The sequence below is a fragment of the Esox lucius genome, chromosome 16 (genome assembly GCF_011004845.1).
Source record: "Esox lucius isolate fEsoLuc1 chromosome 16, fEsoLuc1.pri, whole genome shotgun sequence".
NCBI lineage: Eukaryota > Metazoa > Chordata > Actinopteri > Esociformes > Esocidae > Esox > Esox lucius.
Window position 1 is genome coordinate 19,786,968 of NC_047584.1, and position 19,409 is coordinate 19,806,376.

The window sequence follows — 19,409 nt, forward strand, 5'->3', positions numbered from 1 at the left end:
GGAGTACATATGCTGGCAACTGTAATGTAAGCACAGTTTTTTACATGCCATGTGGGCTATACCTTTGCAGTTATCATGCTACACGGTTTTTAATTTTGGTTGAGAAAAAGTGATAACACGAAATAATCTTTGTCACAAAAGTTTTGTAAAACACCCATAATTGAATTGGAGGATTTTGGAAAGAGACCTTCTCTGTGTTTTTGTTTATGTCCAATCAAAAGCCTGACTGGTCATTAGCAAATGTTGTTTTCTTTTTCAAACCAATGTTGCAATGCTACTATTTGTGGAAACCAAATTTTAAGCCCAGGTCATTTTAAATACACCTCTCTGACTGTTCTCTTATCTGGTGGCAAAGGATTGACTGGATTACAAATTACAGGTAGAAAAATACTACGAACATCAAATAACGTACAGGTAAAGACCCGTGGTGTGGTGCCTGGAGAAGTGGGTAGGTCTATACCCTAATTTGTCAACTATCTAAAGTTTTTTAATCTTCTAGTTTCTTACATTTCAAACTGATATTTCCATAAAATGTGACTAAAACATAAGAGCAGTTTTTTGACCCAAATGGCTAACTTTTTCATAGTTTTTACACTAACTAGAGTAAATCATTATTTAAATAATAAACATTTGACTAGAACCTTCAGATATTTTAGTCAATATGACTAAGACTAGACTAAATCAAATTAAGGGGGCCCTCCTAAAAATTACTTGTAAACCCAACCAGGTGTAGTTATTCACCTTCTCAATAGCACACAAAGCCAATTAACTTACAACTGTGATCAGCTGTGGTCATTTTGATTAGCTCAGCATGAAACAAGCTTTTCCTGAAGCATTTCAGTCCTTGGTAGTGCAACTGAAGAAAACAATCAACTATGGGTGGCAAGGCATTGTCAAAAGATCTCCGGGATAAAGTTGTGGACAGGCAAAAGTCAGGAGATGGATACAAAACAAATTCAAAGGCTTTATCAGTGCCAAGAAGCACAGTGAAGTCTAATATTAAGAAGTGGAAGGTATTTGGTACAACACAAACCCTCCCTGGGTCAGGACGTCGCTCCAAACTGGATGAAAGAGCCAGGAGGAAACTAGTCAGAGAGGCTATCAAGAGTCCTACGGCAACTCTGAAGCAGTTGCAGGAATTCATGACAAAGAGTGGTCATTGTGTGCATGTGACAACAATATCACAAATTCTCCACAAATGTGGCTCGTATGGGAGGGTTGCAAGAAAAAATCCACTCCTCAAGAAGGCCACATGCAGTCACAACTGAGCTTTGCCAAAACGCACCTTGAAGATTCTAAGGCCAGGTGGAGAAAGGTGTTATGGTCAAATGAGACAAAAATGTAATTATTTGGCCTCAACGCCAAACGATATGTCTGGCGAAAATCCAATACAGCTCACCATCCAAATAAAACCATTCCTACAGTAAAGCATGGAGGTGGTAATATAATGTTATGGGGTTGTTTCTTTGCAGCAGGGACTGGAGCACTTGTCAGGATAGAAGGAAAAATGGATGGGGCAAAATACTGTCAAATTCTTGAGGAAAATCTGCTGTTCTCCGCCAGAAAGTTGTCAATGGGAAGAAGATTTACCTTCCAACATTCCCTTCCAACAATGACCCAAAGCACTCAGCAAAACTGACCACAAAGTGGTTGAAGGAGAAAAAGGTGAATGTCCTTGCATGGCCTAGTTAGAGCCCAGACTTAAACCCCATTGAAAATCTGTGAAATGACTTGAAGACAGAAGTCCACAAACGGTCACCATCAAATTTAATTGAACTTGAGCAGTTCTGCAAAGAAGAGTGGTCAAATATTGCAACGTCTAGATGTGCAAAGTTAGTAGAGACATATCTTAACAGACTAAATGCTGTAATTAAAGCAAAAGGTGGTTCAACAATATACTGACACAAGGGGCTGATCCTTTTTCCAACTCAGTGATTATGTTTTATAATGTTTTAATTTTTTAATGACATTGGTGTTATATCTTTCACTTGGATGTTATAAGTTGCACTGAGTAAATAGAGCTGAATGAAACAAAAGCTGTGTCTTCATTTCAGGCTGCAAAGCAACATCATGTGATTATTTTAAAGGGGGGGGGGGGGGTTGTTTTGTATAGCCACTGTAAGCGGTATACAGCTACAGTTTATTTAGCAAAAAGCAAAGCACAAATCAATAGAACTAACTTGTCTGTTGTCTTGGTCCTGATTAAACTTTCCAAATGTGATTAGTAAATACAGACTTAAATCTGTATTTTAACGTGTTTCAGCCGTTAGTAAATATCAGAAAGCATACAATGCCCTTCACTAGTATTACCGCATTAAGTATAAACAAAATTGACTTGTTTACACTCTTTCATTTGAAAAGTTTACAAAAATCAAACCTTTAGTAGAAGTAGAAGAAATAAATGTGAAATCAATATCCATAACTCCAGACTTGTCACGCCCTGATGTGTTTCACCTGTTGTCTTGTCCCCGCCCCTCACCAGGTGTTCCCGGTTCCCTGTTAGCCCTGTGTACTTAGACCCTGTTCTCTGTTTAGCAGTTGCCAGATCGTCTTGTCTTGTACAGTCGTTTCCAGCGTTCTATGTGTTATTTTACCCACTCTGCCTGTCATTCTGTTCCCCGGTTGCGACCCTTGTCTGTTTTCCGGATTACGAGCCTGCCTGTCCTCCCCTGTACCTTCGACCATCTGACCGCCCGACAACGAACACTGCCTGTGCCCCTCCGCGAGCCTGTCTGCTACCCTTGTAACTTTGACCATCTGACCGTCCCGATAACGACCTCTGCCTGTCCCCCACTGCGAGCCTGCCCGCTCCCTGGTTGTTCAATAAGTACTGTGGACCGCCCTCCTCTGCCTCTGTGTCCGCATTTGGGTCCCCGCTTGCTCACTGTTGTGTCAAGACTAGAAAATAGCTCAATGGTTGAAAATGCCCAAATGCTTGACCAGGTCAATAATTAAGGAGTTAAAAAGCACCTGGATTGTATTAACAATCAGCCTGGAAGTCGTTTGTCTATATTGACCCCACACAGACTCAGTAGGATGGTTCAAGTGGCCAAATAGTCTCCAAGGAGCACAGCTGGAGAATTGCAGATGTTAGCTGTAACTTCGGGTCACATAGCATCCAAAACTATAATCAGACTCTACCTACATAACCATACGTTGTTTGGGAGGGTTGCCATGAAACAGCCTTTACTGTCATCAAACAAATAACTGAAGTGCATACAGTTTTTCAACATTACTGGAACAAAATATGATGAGTCATGTGATACATCCCAACATTCACATTAAAAGGGCTTCAGCAGTCCCAGAGGCCTCCACTGGCTTTTCACCTTTCAGGTTGCTGAATGGCTGACCCTGCTGTAGCATTCACAACCTTGCCAAAGAGGCTTTGGGAGAACCTATTGCTCCCTCTGTGACCATGCAACATTCATGAGACACCGGATGGCGTCTCTGTGGCCAGTAGTAAGGGAACAAATGGCCGAGACGCAGGAAGCGTAGTCCAGAGCCTCCATCTGAACTGCCTAGCCACTAGAGTTTTGGTCTGGAGAGGAGGTGCTCCCTATGAGGTGATGGAGACGTTCTCCCCTGTTTATTATCGAACCAGGGAGATGATGATCAGAACAGATCTACCAGAACCACCCGCCAAAGGCTTATGTAGTACAAGAAGCTGACTTGATGACAGGACTCCTGTGGTCTCATATTACACTGTCCTGCTTTGCATGTACCAGGGGATACTCCTCAGTAAACGGAGAGCTTCCACAGCACAGGGGTAGATATTTATGCAAGCTTTTTTTTTTTCTTAAAAACATTTCCAAACATAATACCAGTGTCATCCTATACAGTCGGCCTAGATTTTGGGTTCAATTGTTTGAACATGTTTTTATAAGAGAACACAATGTCAGTGGCTAATCTTTTATTCAATAATATGAAATGATTGGTCATGGGTACTTTTCAATGGCACTGTATACCTTATGTGTATTTATTATACCTCTGTACAGTATGTCAATTTTGTGTGTCTATGCAAATGAATGACCAAATCCTATTAAGACAATATAACAGACTCCAAGATAAAAAAGAAGAAATGGGATCTATCATAGCAAGCAATATTAAGAAGTTGACTGCAATACTTGGTCTTGAGTTTTCTCTCAAAGGGAAATATTTAATTAACAATGTAAAATGAATGAATACATTTAACAAAGGATTAATAACAAGATGGTAATGATATCATTCTCGGTCTTATCAGAGAGAGAGAGAGTGAGAGAATTCATAGCCTGAGAGACTATGCCCAAAGTTCTTGGGGAGAGGGACAATGTCTCTCACCACAGCAGGTAGGAACCATGAATGAAAGAGAGAGCGATCAAAATATCCTTTATAGCCATCCAGGGCCGTTGCAAGCAATTCCGGGCCCGGCAAACCGATGTACGGATGGGTCTGACTAACATCCTGCTGTTTAGAATTGACGACGGGCGGTCGGTGCGTAACCGTCTGCTCCCGCAACACGCGTCGATCACAACATTAGACGACTGACAGATGGCCATCCACTCACACAACACACGTTGTATCCCGATTGGAACAGATGAGAGCACAGGCCATGTTGTGATGGCCGACGGGTCCTGCCGAACCACGGGGCCCGGGGAATCGTATCCACCTATCCCAGCGTTGGCGTAGTCCCTGTAGCCATTGGACCTATTTGGTTTCCAAATATGAGTCGTTAACCAATGGCACTCCAGTACGTTTACAGTGGGGAGAACAAGTATTTGATACACTGCCGATTTTGCAGGTTTTCCCACTTACAAAGCATGTAGAAGTCTGTAATTTTTATCATTGGAACTCTTCAACTGTGAGTGACGGAATCTAAAACAAAAATCCAGAAAATCACATTGTATGATTTTTAAGTAATTCCTTTGCATTTTATTGCATGACATAAGTATTTGATACATCAGAAAAGCAGAATTTAATATTTGGTACAGAAACCTTTGTTTGCAATTACAGAGATCACACGTTTCCTGTAGTTCTTGACCAAGTTTGAACACGCTGCAGCAGGGATTTTAACCCATTCCTGCATACAGAACTTCTCCAGATCCTTCAGGTTTCTGGGCTGTCGCTGGGCAATACAGACTTTCAGCTCCCTCTAAAGATTTTCTATTGGGTTCAGGTCTGGAGACTGGCTAGGCCACTCCCGGACCTTGAGATTCTTCTTACGGAGCATCTCAACTCCTTAGTTTCCCTGGCTGTGTGTTTCGGGTCGTTGTCATGCTGGAAGACCCAGCCATGACCCATCTTCAATGCTCTTACTGAGGGAAGGAGGTTGTTGGCCAAGATCTCGCGATACATGGCCCCATCCATCCTCCCCTCAATACAGTGCAGTTGTCCTGTTCCCTTTGCAGAAAAGCATCCCCAAAGAATGATGTTTCCACCTCCATGCTTCATGGTTGGGATGGTGTTCTTGGGGTTGTACTCATCCTTCTTCTTCCTCCAAACACGGCGAGTGGAGTTTAGACCAAAAGGCGAAATTGTTGTCTCATCAGACCACATGACCTTCTCCCATTCCTCCTCTGGATCACCCAGATGGTCATTGGCAAACTTCAGATGGGCCTGGACATGCACTGGCTTGAGCAGGGGGACCTTGCGTGCACTGCAGGATTTTAATCCATGACGGCGTAATGTGTTACTAATGGTTTTCTTTGAGACTGTGATCCCAGCTCTCTTCAGGTCATTGACCAGGTCCTGCCGTGTAGTTCTGGGCTGATCCCTCACCTTCCTCATGATCATTGATGCCCCACGAGGTGAGATCTTGCATGGAGCCCCGGACCGAGGGAGATTGACTGTCATCTTGAACTTCTTCCATTTTCTAATAATTGCGCCAACAGTTGTTGCCTTCTCACCAAGCTGCTTGCCTATTGTCCTGTAGCCCATCCCAGCCATGTGCAGGTCTACAATTTAATCCCTGATGTCCTTACACAGCTCTCTGGTCTTGGCCATTGTGGAGAGGTTGGAGTCTGTTTGATTGAGTGTGTGGACAGGTGTCTTTTATACAGGTAACGAGTACAAACAGGTGCAGTTAATACAGGTAATGAGTGGAGAACAGGAGGGCTTCTTAAAGAAAAACGAACAGGTCTGTGAGAGCCGGAATTCTTACTGCTTGGTAGGTGATCATATACGTATGTCATGCAATAACATGCAAATTAATTATTTAAAAACCATACAATGTGATTTTCTGGATTTTTGTTTTAGATTCAGTCTCTCACAGTTGAAGTGTACATATGATAAAAATTACAGACCTCTACATGCTGTGTAAGTAGCAAAACCTGCAAAATCGGCAGTGTATCAAATACTTGTTCTCCCCACTGTAACTTCCAGTGAGATATCAGACCTATGCACAATGTAACCACAAGTCTTATTCTTGCACACATTGTTATAATTGGGGTTTGTGTGATGAGGGCTGTCGAAAACAGCGAAGACTTTTCAGACAAGGAAAATAATTTGTCTACCCATACAGTGGTATTTTGAGTGGTACGCAAAAAATAAATAATTGTAAAGGCAAATATAATTCTGTCCAACACTGAATCTAAAATGGCTCTATTTGCCAGATGTGACTGCAACATTGTTTTTTGTAGGCAGGAATGAAAGTTGCACCCCTCCCCCAGGATGACGATCAACTCAGCCCTCCATGTGGCTGCTGTAAATAACCTCAGTGTCCTCAGGGAATCTCTATATAAAATACTTCACGTCCAGTGGACGTCACTGCCAGAAGCTTGGTTAAAACATGTACCCATAATCCCAACCACCAAGTGAAGGGAATAGTCCGGATCTAGCTCAATGTTTTTATAAGGAATTACCATAAACAGTCCCTTTATGTTGAACAGAGTAAAACCCTTGTTGAAGTGACTACCATGACAATGATCAAGGGAGGCATATACAGTGAGGCATTACTTGAATGCACTTTGTCAGTTCTCACAGGGGATTGGAATTCCCTTGTCTAGCAGAAACTAAGTATATTGTTCTTGTCTTTGCAATTCTTGATCATGACTAAATCCTCAAAATTTGACTATATGACATGCTATTTAGTACAATTCCGTCTATGGCAGAAATAACTTTCCTACTGTTCCACGATATGATTCACTCCCCAGCTTATTTAGAGCAGGAGAAAGACAGGGGAGGGGGAGTGAAAAATTGATTTAAAAAAAGCTTTTAAAAGAGTCATTGTCCCCATAGTTCTTTATTGAATTTGTAATATTCCTGTTGCTCTCACTGTCTCCACTTGAGAGGACTTGGCGCGTGTGTTTAAAGCGGTTCAAGTCACCTTTAAATATGCCTTTCCTCTAAAGGTCCCAGCCCTGTGTGATGTGACCTGCATGACTAATTACATTTAAAGGGGAATAACATGCTTTAGGGAGCCCACGGTTGTGCCTTCGATGTACATTATTTTTTGGGGCAACCTGGAAAGGGGCCATTAACAGCATGAAGAAACCCAGCGTAAGAGACAAGGGGGGCGTGGGTGAAGGGGAGGTAGATCGATACTTTATTTCAACATCTTCGGCGTCATCCTGGTCCCAGATCAGAAGGCACCCACTAATTCAAATTCGTGCTGGAGCCTGTGATGCTACCATTAATTCCTGATAAGAAAGGACCGTTGTACTGCCTTCCTTAATCTCTGACAGATGCATCAACCCGATCGATAGTCTTTCACTTTTTTTCTGTTCCAAAGAGAAGATTGATTGCCAGGAGTTACCCGGTGCTTGTTTCCACTTCTCTCACTGCTCATTATTGTTCCAATTAGGCATTCTCCGGAGACCCGAGTGGGGGATGGCATTCAAAACCATTGACGTGACCCCCCTCTGCAATTCAAATCAAAAATACAAGATGTTTGGCAGAACAGCCTCTGACACCCAACGTACTATGGTCAAGGAATAAGACGGCGTTTCAAACAAGTGGATTAAGCAGGAGCAGGCTGTGGGAAGCACAGGGACATACAACGGGGAGGGGGGGGGGGGGGGTTGGGGGGGGCAGAGAGAAGTGAGGGGGAAATAATCACAATGCTGCCTTCTCATGAATTATTAAGCAGCCCCCTGCCTCTTTTAGCTCGACTCAAAATGCTGCATTTTCATCTGTTGGTCTGAAGCGGAGAGCAGGGGTGTTTTTTTTGACAGCTGTATTACTGCTGATAAGCAGGACTCTGCGAGCTGATCAAGTAGTGAGACAAGCTTCCAGAGAAGCCGGAGCGGCACAGCACAGCAGCACTAGTCACTAGCAGCAGTGGCCGTCAGCAGCAGCATAGCAGCAGCAGCTCGAACAGCAGCAACAGCAACTCTCCCCCTCGTGCCTTTTTTTTTCTTCTTTGTGGAGTTGTAATCTTGTTCTGAGGACAACGGCCAGGGAAGACGGGACAAGTGGATCAGGGCTGAAAGCTGTCATCGAAACAACCCCAAACGCAGACCTGGCTGCCCACATGCCGATCGAATTTGTTTGCAAAATAAAATTTGCAGAGGAGGATGAGAAGCAGAAAGGCAAACAGGATGGGGACAAGGAGAGCCTGATTGAGGAGAGCTGCACACCTCCAGCTAAGGACCTGGTCGGCTTTGCCAACTCCAGCTCTCTCCACGGGATTAACCACATATTCGTCTCAGGGCGTCTGGGCATTCGGCAGACCCTCTGGGCACTTGCCTTTTTGGCTTCACTGGCACTATTTCTGTACCAGGCGGCAAAGTGTGCCATCTCATACCTGGAGCACCCTCATGTCACTTCCCTGAATGAGGAGGCGAGCCCTGAGATGGTCTTTCCCGCGGTGACCATCTGCAACATAAATCGCTTTCGCTTCTCTGCTCTCACCGATGCCGACATCTACCACCTGGCCAACCTCACAGGTCTACCGCCCAAAAACAGGGATGGCCACAAGCCGACTGATTTGGACTACCCTGCGCCAGACATGCAGGACATCTTCAACCGGACGGGACATCAGCTGGATGAGATGCTGAAGAGCTGCAACTTCAGCGGGCAGAACTGCTCCGCCGAGGACTTCTCTGTGGTAAGGTGAAAAGTTTCCCAAACTACCTGACCTAGTTGGATGTTGTTCTGAGAAAGAACTTTGTGTCATTCAGTGTTTTCTTACCTAAGACATTTCGGGTAACTAAAAACAGTGCATTAGAAAAGTACACTTGCTGTTGGGTTTGGAAGAAAAGTGTTCCGTCTTTGGATAAAACACATGTCCTAGGGACGTATTGTGGCACATTTCTTGTTCTTCCAAAATACCTGGAGGCATGAAAGAAAGTTGTCTGTATAGTTTAAAGGTTGTATAATTGACATTCTCCTTGTGTAGTGTCACTTCAAGAGCCGTGTGCTATTTAATGAGACATGCTTACATACTGCACATAGGATAAAGACGGATCTCTGTGTTCACAGCTTTCATCGTGTAGGGGGGGAGCAACAGTTATCTCATGATTTAGCGGTGATTGAGAATGTATCCACATGGAACAGCCAAGCACATGCTCCAGCTGTCCCTAAATGGGGGAAGAAGCGGGGCCACTCCTGAGTGTTTCAACGACACGCTGTGTTTTAATGCTGCTTCCGATGCCAGCAGCTCAGACGGAGTACATGGCTGCAGGATCCCCTTTTAAAAGCGAACTTCTCTGTCTCCCTCACTCTCTCTCCCTCTCTCTATGGCATTGCGGAACGGCTGTCTAGCTCTCTCGGCTCTTGTACCTTTCAGTGGGGAAGGAGTAATGTTCCACCAACGTTGTATTTCAATCTCGCTGCTGTTACGATAAAATATTTAGAGACAGTCATACATGATTTTTGCATTAGCCAGATTGACTAAAAGGAATGAAACAATTTTCATTCCAGCTTCTCTCGCATCCGGTCAGGAAGGTCGTGTGTGTGTGTGTGTGTGTGTGCGTGCGCATCTGTGACTGTGTCTGTGTGCTGTGCACTATTTATTAAAGCCACAGTGCTGATAGGAGATGGATTTTTTCCTCTCTCCAGGAGGACCAGGAATATGCAATTGCTTTAGTGATGATGAAGTACCTGTGCCAAGTGTTAATAGGGTGTGTTGGACATTGATATGCTCACCTTCCTGAGACCCAAGGATTCTTTCCTATCTAGGTGATTACACATTTTTTTCTCTTTGTAGCATTTTTGATCTTCTCACGTAGTGTTATTACCCCTGACATATAGATTTCTGTACATTCCTTTAGGTGGAAAATGACAATGTCAGTGTATCAAAGTGCAGGTGAAAATTCCCTAATACTGGCAGCTCCGGTGATTTGATTCCAAAAGTTTGTTGTGCACTCCAGTTCAAGCTATTCCCAGACCAACTGATGAGTATTTCCTCTGACACATTGACAGTCACTTCTCTCTAAGTACATTCATTAAGGGAAGGTTGTGACATCCAGGAGCAGGGCTGTCCCATGTCAGCAGTTGATATCTTACTACTTCCTCGGGATGGCCAGTGACTTCATCACAGATTAAGATCCTGTTGAAAGTTCCTTAAGTTGCAGTTTTTTTCTGTCATCTCTATTGGAGGGGGGGGGGGGGGGCACAACTGGAAGGCAAATTCCATGTGAGGAGCCAGCCTGTGTGGGTTTGAAAAATGCAGTTGAGGCCAGGCGAGGATGGGAAGAGTACTTGCTTTTTAAAACCCTGCTGTACCCATCACACTTTCATGTGTTTGTGACTCTGAGGATAGTATGTAGATAAGGCTGAATATAAAAAAAAACTGACAACATTATTACATGTGGAGTGCTATTAATCACACACACACAACCACAAACACTCTCTTATGCATTCATTATTCTTCCTCTCATTGATTTTAATATATCAGGATTGCCTTCTTGCACAGCGCGCTGTTTCAATGGATCATTCAGAGGATTCCAGATGTTATGTTTAGGTAATGATTGAGATTATTCTCAGGGAGAAAATGTCTGATGAATAGTCCCATTGCAAGGCCATTGTAATTTTTCTATTTGTACCTAAAAAACATTGTGTCACTCTTTAATACCCTAAAATGTATATTTTCTATTGTATTTAAGCAATGGTCTCTACTTCAGTACTCTCAAGTTAGACATATTGAAAATGAAAGTAACACACAGTGCACTGCGTCAGAATCGTATTCTTTGAAATGCAATCATTGGAAAGGGAAAAAGGAATTAGAACCATCCATTTGGGCTTGAGGCACTCAAGACTCTACCAAGATATAGATACAGCAATTTAGCAATTTGTTGTACATTCTGGTCCCCATTGAGTGTAAAATGAGTGTCGAGGAAAATGAGTCTCAGTTCAAGACCTGTTATGGTCATCCATACATAGCAGCTTCATTAAATCTCATCTGCCTATTGGGTCATAGCCTTTCAAAGACCTGTTGTTCTTAACATGCTTTTCATATTGCATTATTGTCCATGGCAAGTGATGACTGCAAAATGTAATAAGCAAAATGTAAATAAGCATTGTACTTATTACATGTAACATTGTTGCATTTAAGTCATTTAACAGACAGAAAGTTATTGCGTTCATCTTAAAACAGGTCATTTTCTCAGTAATGAAATAAAAAATATAAAATGGTTTTACATGCACAAAAAAAGAGTGGAAATGAGGCCACATGTAAAAATGAGTGAACTTCAACCGGGTATCAAGTCGCTCTGTTAATTATGTTACCATACATAGCTATAGTAACAACAGAGTAAACAGAATAGCCTGTATTCATTAAATAAATTAGCACATTGCACTTGGCAAGCAAGATAGGATGTTTGTTTTCTTCCCCAAAGAATGAAATTCACCTTCATCGTAGCAAGGGTGATTAGTATACTTGGTCACCTCTTCAAAAACCATCAAGGCATTATTTTTCTTTACTTATTTTGAATAGGAATTTCTGTAGTGCAAGCCCATATGATCTGGTCAGGAGGAGACTGGCAGCTTTTTTATACAGTGGAGAAATCATGCTTCATTATACTGTTTTAGACAGACAATGTACAAATAACAGATACATCACCTTGTCATATCTGATTGAAATAAATAAAAAAATATTGTTTTGATTAGAATAATTCCCCTGTTATGTAAATGTTACAGCATGTAGGTTACACTTAATTGTGTAATTCTGATTGCTTCATGAGTCAGATGATGTGCTAAATTCATGACCAGAGACCATTTTTGCCAGCAGTGCCTGACTGACTGCCTAATGCCCATATTAATGTAAATGAATCAAATACACAATCTTTAGGATTGAACAATAACAATGCAAATCGAATGAGTGACCAGTTAGCTTGGGTAGAGACACATTTTGTTTTTCAATTCATATAAATACTAGGCTGTGGTAAGGTCCCCACTCTATAGAAGTACACTCAAGCCGAAGTTGTCAATGAATTTGTCCACTACATCTGACTGTTACCATGTTTACTCTATGTATAGTCTGAAACAATTGAGAGAAACATGTATTGTCTCTGCCAGCCAGAATGTTGAATTCAATTGTGGTATATATATCTTAACACTTCCTGGTCAGTTTACCACCTACAGTCATTTGAAAAAGTAAGCACACCCCCCCGAAGGTAACCCAGTTTAACAAATAACAATTGTCTTTTTAAACACAAATCATTTTTATTTTGTCTTCTTTATAGTACTGCTTCAACTGTGTCATGATCAAGGGCATTCTTGCATGCATTGCCCAATTCAAGTACACCGCAGCATTTCGATAGGATTAAAATCTATTGCCATTAAATAACACTCCATTACTTTTTTTTTAGACATTATTTTAAAGCTTTGCTTATGTGTTTTGGGTCATTGTCCTATTGCAAGATGTTCAGCTTTAGCTTTTTTACAGATGGCCTCATATTCTATTGAAAATGTGACACATGCTACCTTGGAAGGTGGTGTCTCAAGCGATCAATAAGTTCACTCAATAAAATAATCTTGAGTGTTCTTTAATATTTCTTTGAAAATGTGGCATAATGTCAACAAACCCTTTGTTTGAGAGTCACAAAAGTGTCTGTAGATACTCTATGGATTATTTACTGATTACGGGTAGCATTTTAACTAACTGTTTACTAACTCTAACCCTTAGTATAACTTTAAACTTTATCCTAACCCTAACCTTAGTCCTTACTCTAAACATTCTTCTAAACATAACTCTAAACCTAAACATAGCAAGGAGTTGCTTATCAACAGTTGATAGTATTATTATCTACAGATATTATCTATAGAAAATCTACAGATATTATCTATAGAAAATCTACAGATGGAAATTGTGAATCTTTAAAGAATGTGTAACCAAATTTTTTTAATCATTTTCACCTATTTTGTGCATGTGATTCTAATTGTAATTATTTAATGATTCTAATGTGATGGTAGGAATGTACTACGTTTTTCAGCATATGAAAATTGTATTTCTCTTTATTTTATTTGCACAAATTGTTTCAGTTATTTGTATGTATGATTTGTTCAATTGGTTTAGCTTCATCAATGAATGCGGTTTGGTTTAGTTCAAATATCCATTAGTCAATTTCTTTTCTTACTCATCCCCTTGATTCCTATTGGCTCTTCCATTTCCCTTACCATTTCACTATCTCCTAGATTATTAATATATATGTGTTTTCAAAAGGAATGGCAAAGTAAAGGAATTAATAATGTCATTACCTGTTAATCATTAATATTTCCTTGGAATGAGTTTCACCACATTTATGCATTGAAGACAACAAAGGAAAGCCTTAATCAGACAATGGTTGTGTCTAGCTGACATTATTCAAATTGCATGCTCAATAATTTTGGAACTATATTTTCCCTTCTCTTATGGATTAGTGGACATGTTATATAGATTCTATACAAAGTTTTAGACTAGGAGCATGTTGGATTTTGTTTTTTTAGTAATCCTACTGTAGCAATCTGATGTTATTATTAACATGATAATGTGTCGGTCAAAAACATTATGCAACACTAGAATGTGTGATCTTTGTAATTGTTTTATTTTACGTTAGTTATCCAAGAGCCAATTCTTTTGCAGTCGTGACCTGGCCTAAGGCATTCCATTGTAAGACAAGACAACATGGAACAACTTAACTAATGTAAAAAATAAATGCAGATAAATTAAGATAACTATACAGCTCTGGAAAAAAATTAAGAGACCACTGCATCTTTTTCTTTCCTTTCCAAAAAATTCAAAAAGGAAGGTTTTGAGTGAGGAACCAAAGGGTTAAAATTAAGAAACCACTGCAAATTGAAGGCTTCTGTTCCTCACTCAAAACTTTCCTTTTCAACTTTTTTGGAAAGGAAACATAAAGGTGCAGTGGTCTCTTAATTCTTTACAGAGCTGTATGTAGAGGAATAGACAATAAACATCAAATTAAACTGAATAATAAACATCAAATTAAACTGAATATAGCAAGACACAGACACAGACTTGTTTAATGGAATAAACAGGTGTATTAATCAGATAGCTGCTTGTTTTGTTTATACATAAAGGAGTCAGTCACTGGTGGTAGCAAAATTGAATGAAGAATGACCAAAGTAAGCATAGGGTTTAGGACTGACCAGAGAGTGAAATATCCACCACAGCGCAGGTTGTTAATGGAGTAGTAGATGTTAAGGAATGCACTAAGTTAGAAAGGCATTTACCTAACAGGGACCTGTAAATAAGTCTGTGTCAGTCAGTCTGACTTTGTAAAGGTGAAGTTAACCAGAGTGTAAAGGTCACACTGATAAGTGTTGAATTGTGTCTAATTTACTGATGACAATTTCTGCAGCAAGCGTATGGACTGCATTATATTAATCAAGGATTGGTAGGACGTTCATATTACAAGGGTGTACTAGGCAGCATGTGTAAAAAATGCTACCATCAGAATTTAAACACCTCTGTACAATATTTTGTTACATACTAATAAAGCAGCTTCATCTAAAGCGATACCCTCTTGAAGTTCAAGTGTTTGCATAATATCGCCTGATCTTTAATTTCTTGGCTTGTAGTTGAACAATTTTTTGTGTCATTTGCAACTGAAATGTTTGAAACGCTCAGAAACACCCAAGATAGATTTATATTAAAATAGTCATCATTAACTTTTATTCAAAAACATTCATCACAATTATTAGAAAACCCCTAGAAAATCTTCTGAACATAATAAAATTGATATTTATTCAGATTTTTCATTTGAGTGTTTGGGAACTGTTATGTTGTCATCCATGTCATCCTCTTTCACCGGGGTCTAAATATGAGTTGACACACTGGCTAAACTCCCTTAACTTTATCAATATGGGAAAGGCCAGAGAATAAACAAATTAAATAAGACAAAAGGATGTTGACCTTCACATATCAGGCAAAGGATATTAAAAGATACCCATCTCAACTATTAGGGAAATAATGAAGAAATGTAAAACCACTGGAATTGTGAGGAACCTGCTTAGATGAGGATGTATGTGAATTTTACCCCCATGCACAGTGAGAAGGATGGTCCAATTGACAAAAACTCTTTGGGTCACCAGGTCTCCAAAATTACGATTAGACACCACGTCCATGCCAACAATTCATTTGGAAGGGTTGCCGGAAGAATATCTTGCCTGTCTCCAAAGCATTTTACTGATTGGTGGCAGATTAGTTATGTTGTGGGGCTGTTTTACTTAAAGGCCTGGGAAACGTGTTTGTACAATTTTCATTCAACTAAAGCTTTGATTCATATGACTTTTTGAGTGTAAGATCAAACAATGATGATCAATAAAAAAAATTCACAAACTTTTGGTCATATTCATATAAACAAGAGTCAAACAATCAGTTGACTGGGTAATGATGCTGAAAACAAATATCTGATCTATTTTAGGATGTGATCATACGCAATTCTGAATCGGGAAAATATATTACCCTTTACTAATACCTTTGTTGATTGACATTGTTTGACTAGCAGTTCTTGCCATTTCGCCAATTGGTTTAATTAAAAAATCATGCAGTATTATTGACTCTGATTAATCAGAACCAGATAGAGCTACTCAACATGACATGAATGAATAATTGTTTTAATAATAATTCCTTCTCCATTTGTATAATAATTGTTCGTTCACTGTGTTGTGCTATCTTGTAGATCAGGCTCAGCAGCATGTGCAGAAAGCCCTTTGGCTTTTTAAACAGGATATTTTGGATTGGTTTGGTCTGTGGCTCGGCTCTGTTTGCGGCTGCATTATCAGATTTAGCTCTCAGCAAGGACAGATCCCTGCTGCATATATTCATGGGGTTAACTAAGTGGCTTTGCAGGCACACTTAAAAGTCCCCCTGCAATTTGTCATTTCAGTGTGTTAAGTCTTTGTGGAAAGGCTGATGTATTTTTTTATAGATAATTGAATATCTAACAATGTGAACCTGACTGGTCAACTGTCCTTGATCTCTTCCACCTAATCTATTTCAATCAAATCCTATGTGTTGAAACAAGGATATTACAGATCAATAGTATACCAAATGAGAAAGGCCAGGATGTACTTTCATACACTGTTGACCATCCCCACCGAGGCCGACAACTGCCTAGCCAGAGATCAGCGGTTTGTACAAGTAGTGATGCTTTGAGCCAGTTTGTATTAACCTACAGCCTGTTATTGCTAAGCTCCAGTGAATTTCCTACAGGCAAGAAATACAGTTGACAAAAAAACCCCCTAAAAAACAAGGCCCTCTCTAAATGTGATTGTGTGGTCCTGTGAAAGGTTTGAACAGGTGCTGTGTGTTGTGCCTCCGTGTGCCTCTCTCCCAGCGTGCTGCGTCGCTCTTGTTCTGGAGTGAGTGGTGAACACAAGCCCAGGAGTGTTTGAATGACATAAGGTCCCCCCCACCCCACCCCCCAGTTGGTTCAGCGTCTGGCTCTTCTCCGCCCCCCCAAACCCACCCTCCCCCACTCCCCACAGTCCCCTGACAGAGATGGAGGACCAGGGACCGTGAAAGTGACCGCCTTTCTGGAGCTCCATCCGAAACAGCCTGTCAATTAGTGGTAAGGTTCCTTCGCTGTGGGCCCCTCTTTTCCGGCAGCTTAGCGTGCAACACAGGATGTACTCCCTCTTGTTCGGTAGTCCGTCTTCGGTTAGTATGTGAGCTGCTCCAGAGACGGTTCGTTCGCATTCATTTTTCCCTTTCCTAATGCACAGTCTGTCGAGATGTCGATCCTACACGCGTAAAGAAATACCCCCATTGATCCCTTCTCACTGTTCTCTGACTAGAGATCTGTGACTGTGGGTGTACACTATCCCACCCCTGTCCCACGTACAATCCTCTTTCTCCACTCTGCAACGCTCGCTGGAGATGAATTACAGTCAAATTGGTCGGCTGCTTTACTCGACATACATCATCAACATCTAGTGGGATAAATCCCATCTGTGACCAGCCTCTGGATAATACCAAACCAAACATTGGATTTTTTGAAGAGTTTGGCATTTTAGCATTGGAGAGCAAATTTTTAAAACCTGTGCAAGGTTTGGAGCATTAGGCTGTATTTGAGAATATGCTAGAGCCCAGGAATGGCTTTTAACTCCCCAATGAAGGCTTCTGATGCTTGGGTGCAGCTAACCCGATTCTGACTCTTGGGAGTCTTCTACTCACACACTGTCCTTTTGACAAGTAGTACACCAAGCTGTTGGGTGATGTTAATGTTTGCTTTATGTGTGTGTGTGTGTGTCAAAATATACTGTTGTGTGTATGTTTTTGTGTAAAAGATCTTGGATTGTGTATCTGTCTGTCTATACACAGATGTTTTATCCCTAGCTGAAGGACTTGGTTCAACAAGATTGATGATAACCTCTATCTCTGCGGTCCTCCCTTCTCTGGTTACTGACACATCCTTCACTCAGATTTCTTCCCAGCCCTTAAGCCTGGTGTGACTAATTATCTGGTTGCTCTGTTTTGGTCTGAGTCTCTGCTGCATTTGTAAATGCCGTTGCAGCCAGGTTCCAGTTTGAGGTTAGTCAAAGGCCACATCCCTGTTTGTAGAAACAGAGTTGTTGGTGGAACTCAGTCAATATCTTTCCTCATTTACATGGGCGGTGTGCTCCAATGGTCTAGCACCACTAAGTAATGACACACGAGCAGCAGTTTCCATGCCTCACACATTAGTGGGCTTAAAATACGCTGCCATTTGGGTAACCGCCTAGGTAGTGGTGGTGATGATGATGATGGAAGCTACTGACCAGAGATCCAGAGATGGAAATACCCTGTCCTTTCTTTAGTGGAACTAGCTGTGGGAGCTTTGTTCCCCCCTCTGTTTTAAAGTAGTAAAATACATTAGTGGAAAAATTTATCTAGCCTGCTTTTAGACCCCACCAGATAATGGACGCGTGCCTGTCCTTTCCTTTTACCAGTGTCGCTTAATTACTTTGAAAGAGACAGCATATGTTTAAATTTCAAAGAGATTTCAAATGTAGGAACTATTGTCGCTGCGATTTGAATGGAAATGTCAGTGATCCCTTTCAGCAGCAGGAAAGAGCAGGAAGGTTGTGCTGCTTATCTACCCCCAGCGCTGTCTCTGCATAAAACACGGCCTGTGCCTGGTATATTGGCTTGGCTGGACAATTGGCCCGTGTTCTGAATTATGCCGAATGTCACACACTTGGCTCGGCGCCTTGCTGATCTTTCGAGTGTGACCTGGCTCAACACTTGCATAAATAATCAGGTGGAATTTCACCGAAACAAATCTATTTTCCAGGGTAAGCTTTGCATTTTTCTCTATTTCTCGTATTTGCCACAGGCCAAGGACAACCTCCGCAGAAACGCTGCGCTCCGGGACTGTCATCTGTGAAATTCTATCCTGATCTATTGGATCACAACACTGACTTTTAGAGGACCACTACTAGAACCTCTTTCCATGGGCCTATTCACGTCATCAAGCGTTAACAGAATAACATCACAATTTAAATACAATTTAAATTGTATGTAAATACACCTTTCCATTCACATTTCCAAAGGAAACATTGACCCAACAAACAACCCCTTATCCAGGCCCTTGTGTGTTAACTTACTGACCAATGTTCTTTGTTACAAACATAACGTTTCCCATAAAACTGCTGGTCTCAAAAAAAAAAAAAAAGATTATATTGAATAAATTCTGATGAAGCCCAGTTGCTATCTTAGCAATATTTTCTTAGAAATTTCTAAGTGTTACTGAATGGAAATATCTTCTTTTTTTTAATGGATGTAATGGAATCAGTGTCACAAGGTATATGAGTACTGGGAGTTCATTTTAACAATGTCCATTTGCCTACGAACACAGGATCAATGGCTGAAGTAATGACTATCTATACAATTGCTCAGTGAGAAATCTGCCCAGCAGCTTTATTTAAATACAAATCAATGATATCTTTGACTTGAGATATTTTATTCACACATTACATTTAAAATTGCTTACCTTTTATTTTGTTTTATCTTATGCATGTTTTGAATGAATAAAAACTAGCTGGGCTCAAATGTGTGCATGAAATGT

General features: G+C 40.9%; 1 protein-coding gene across 3 annotated transcripts in view; it reads left to right on the forward strand.

Annotated features, from left to right (window-relative positions):
* Window positions 1–8,063: 8,063 nt before the first annotated feature.
* The window catches only part of asic4a (acid-sensing (proton-gated) ion channel family member 4a), an 87,974-nt gene continuing 76,628 nt past the window's right edge, over window positions 8,064–19,409 (forward strand). For all 3 annotated transcript variants that reach the window (XM_029125774.2, XM_034297634.1, XM_029125773.2), the window contains exon 1: window positions 8,064–9,022. In XM_029125774.2, coding sequence (XP_028981607.1) covers window positions 8,447–9,022 — 576 coding nt within the window. In that variant the 5' untranslated portion in view covers window positions 8,064–8,446. The remainder of the gene's footprint in view (window positions 9,023–19,409) is intronic.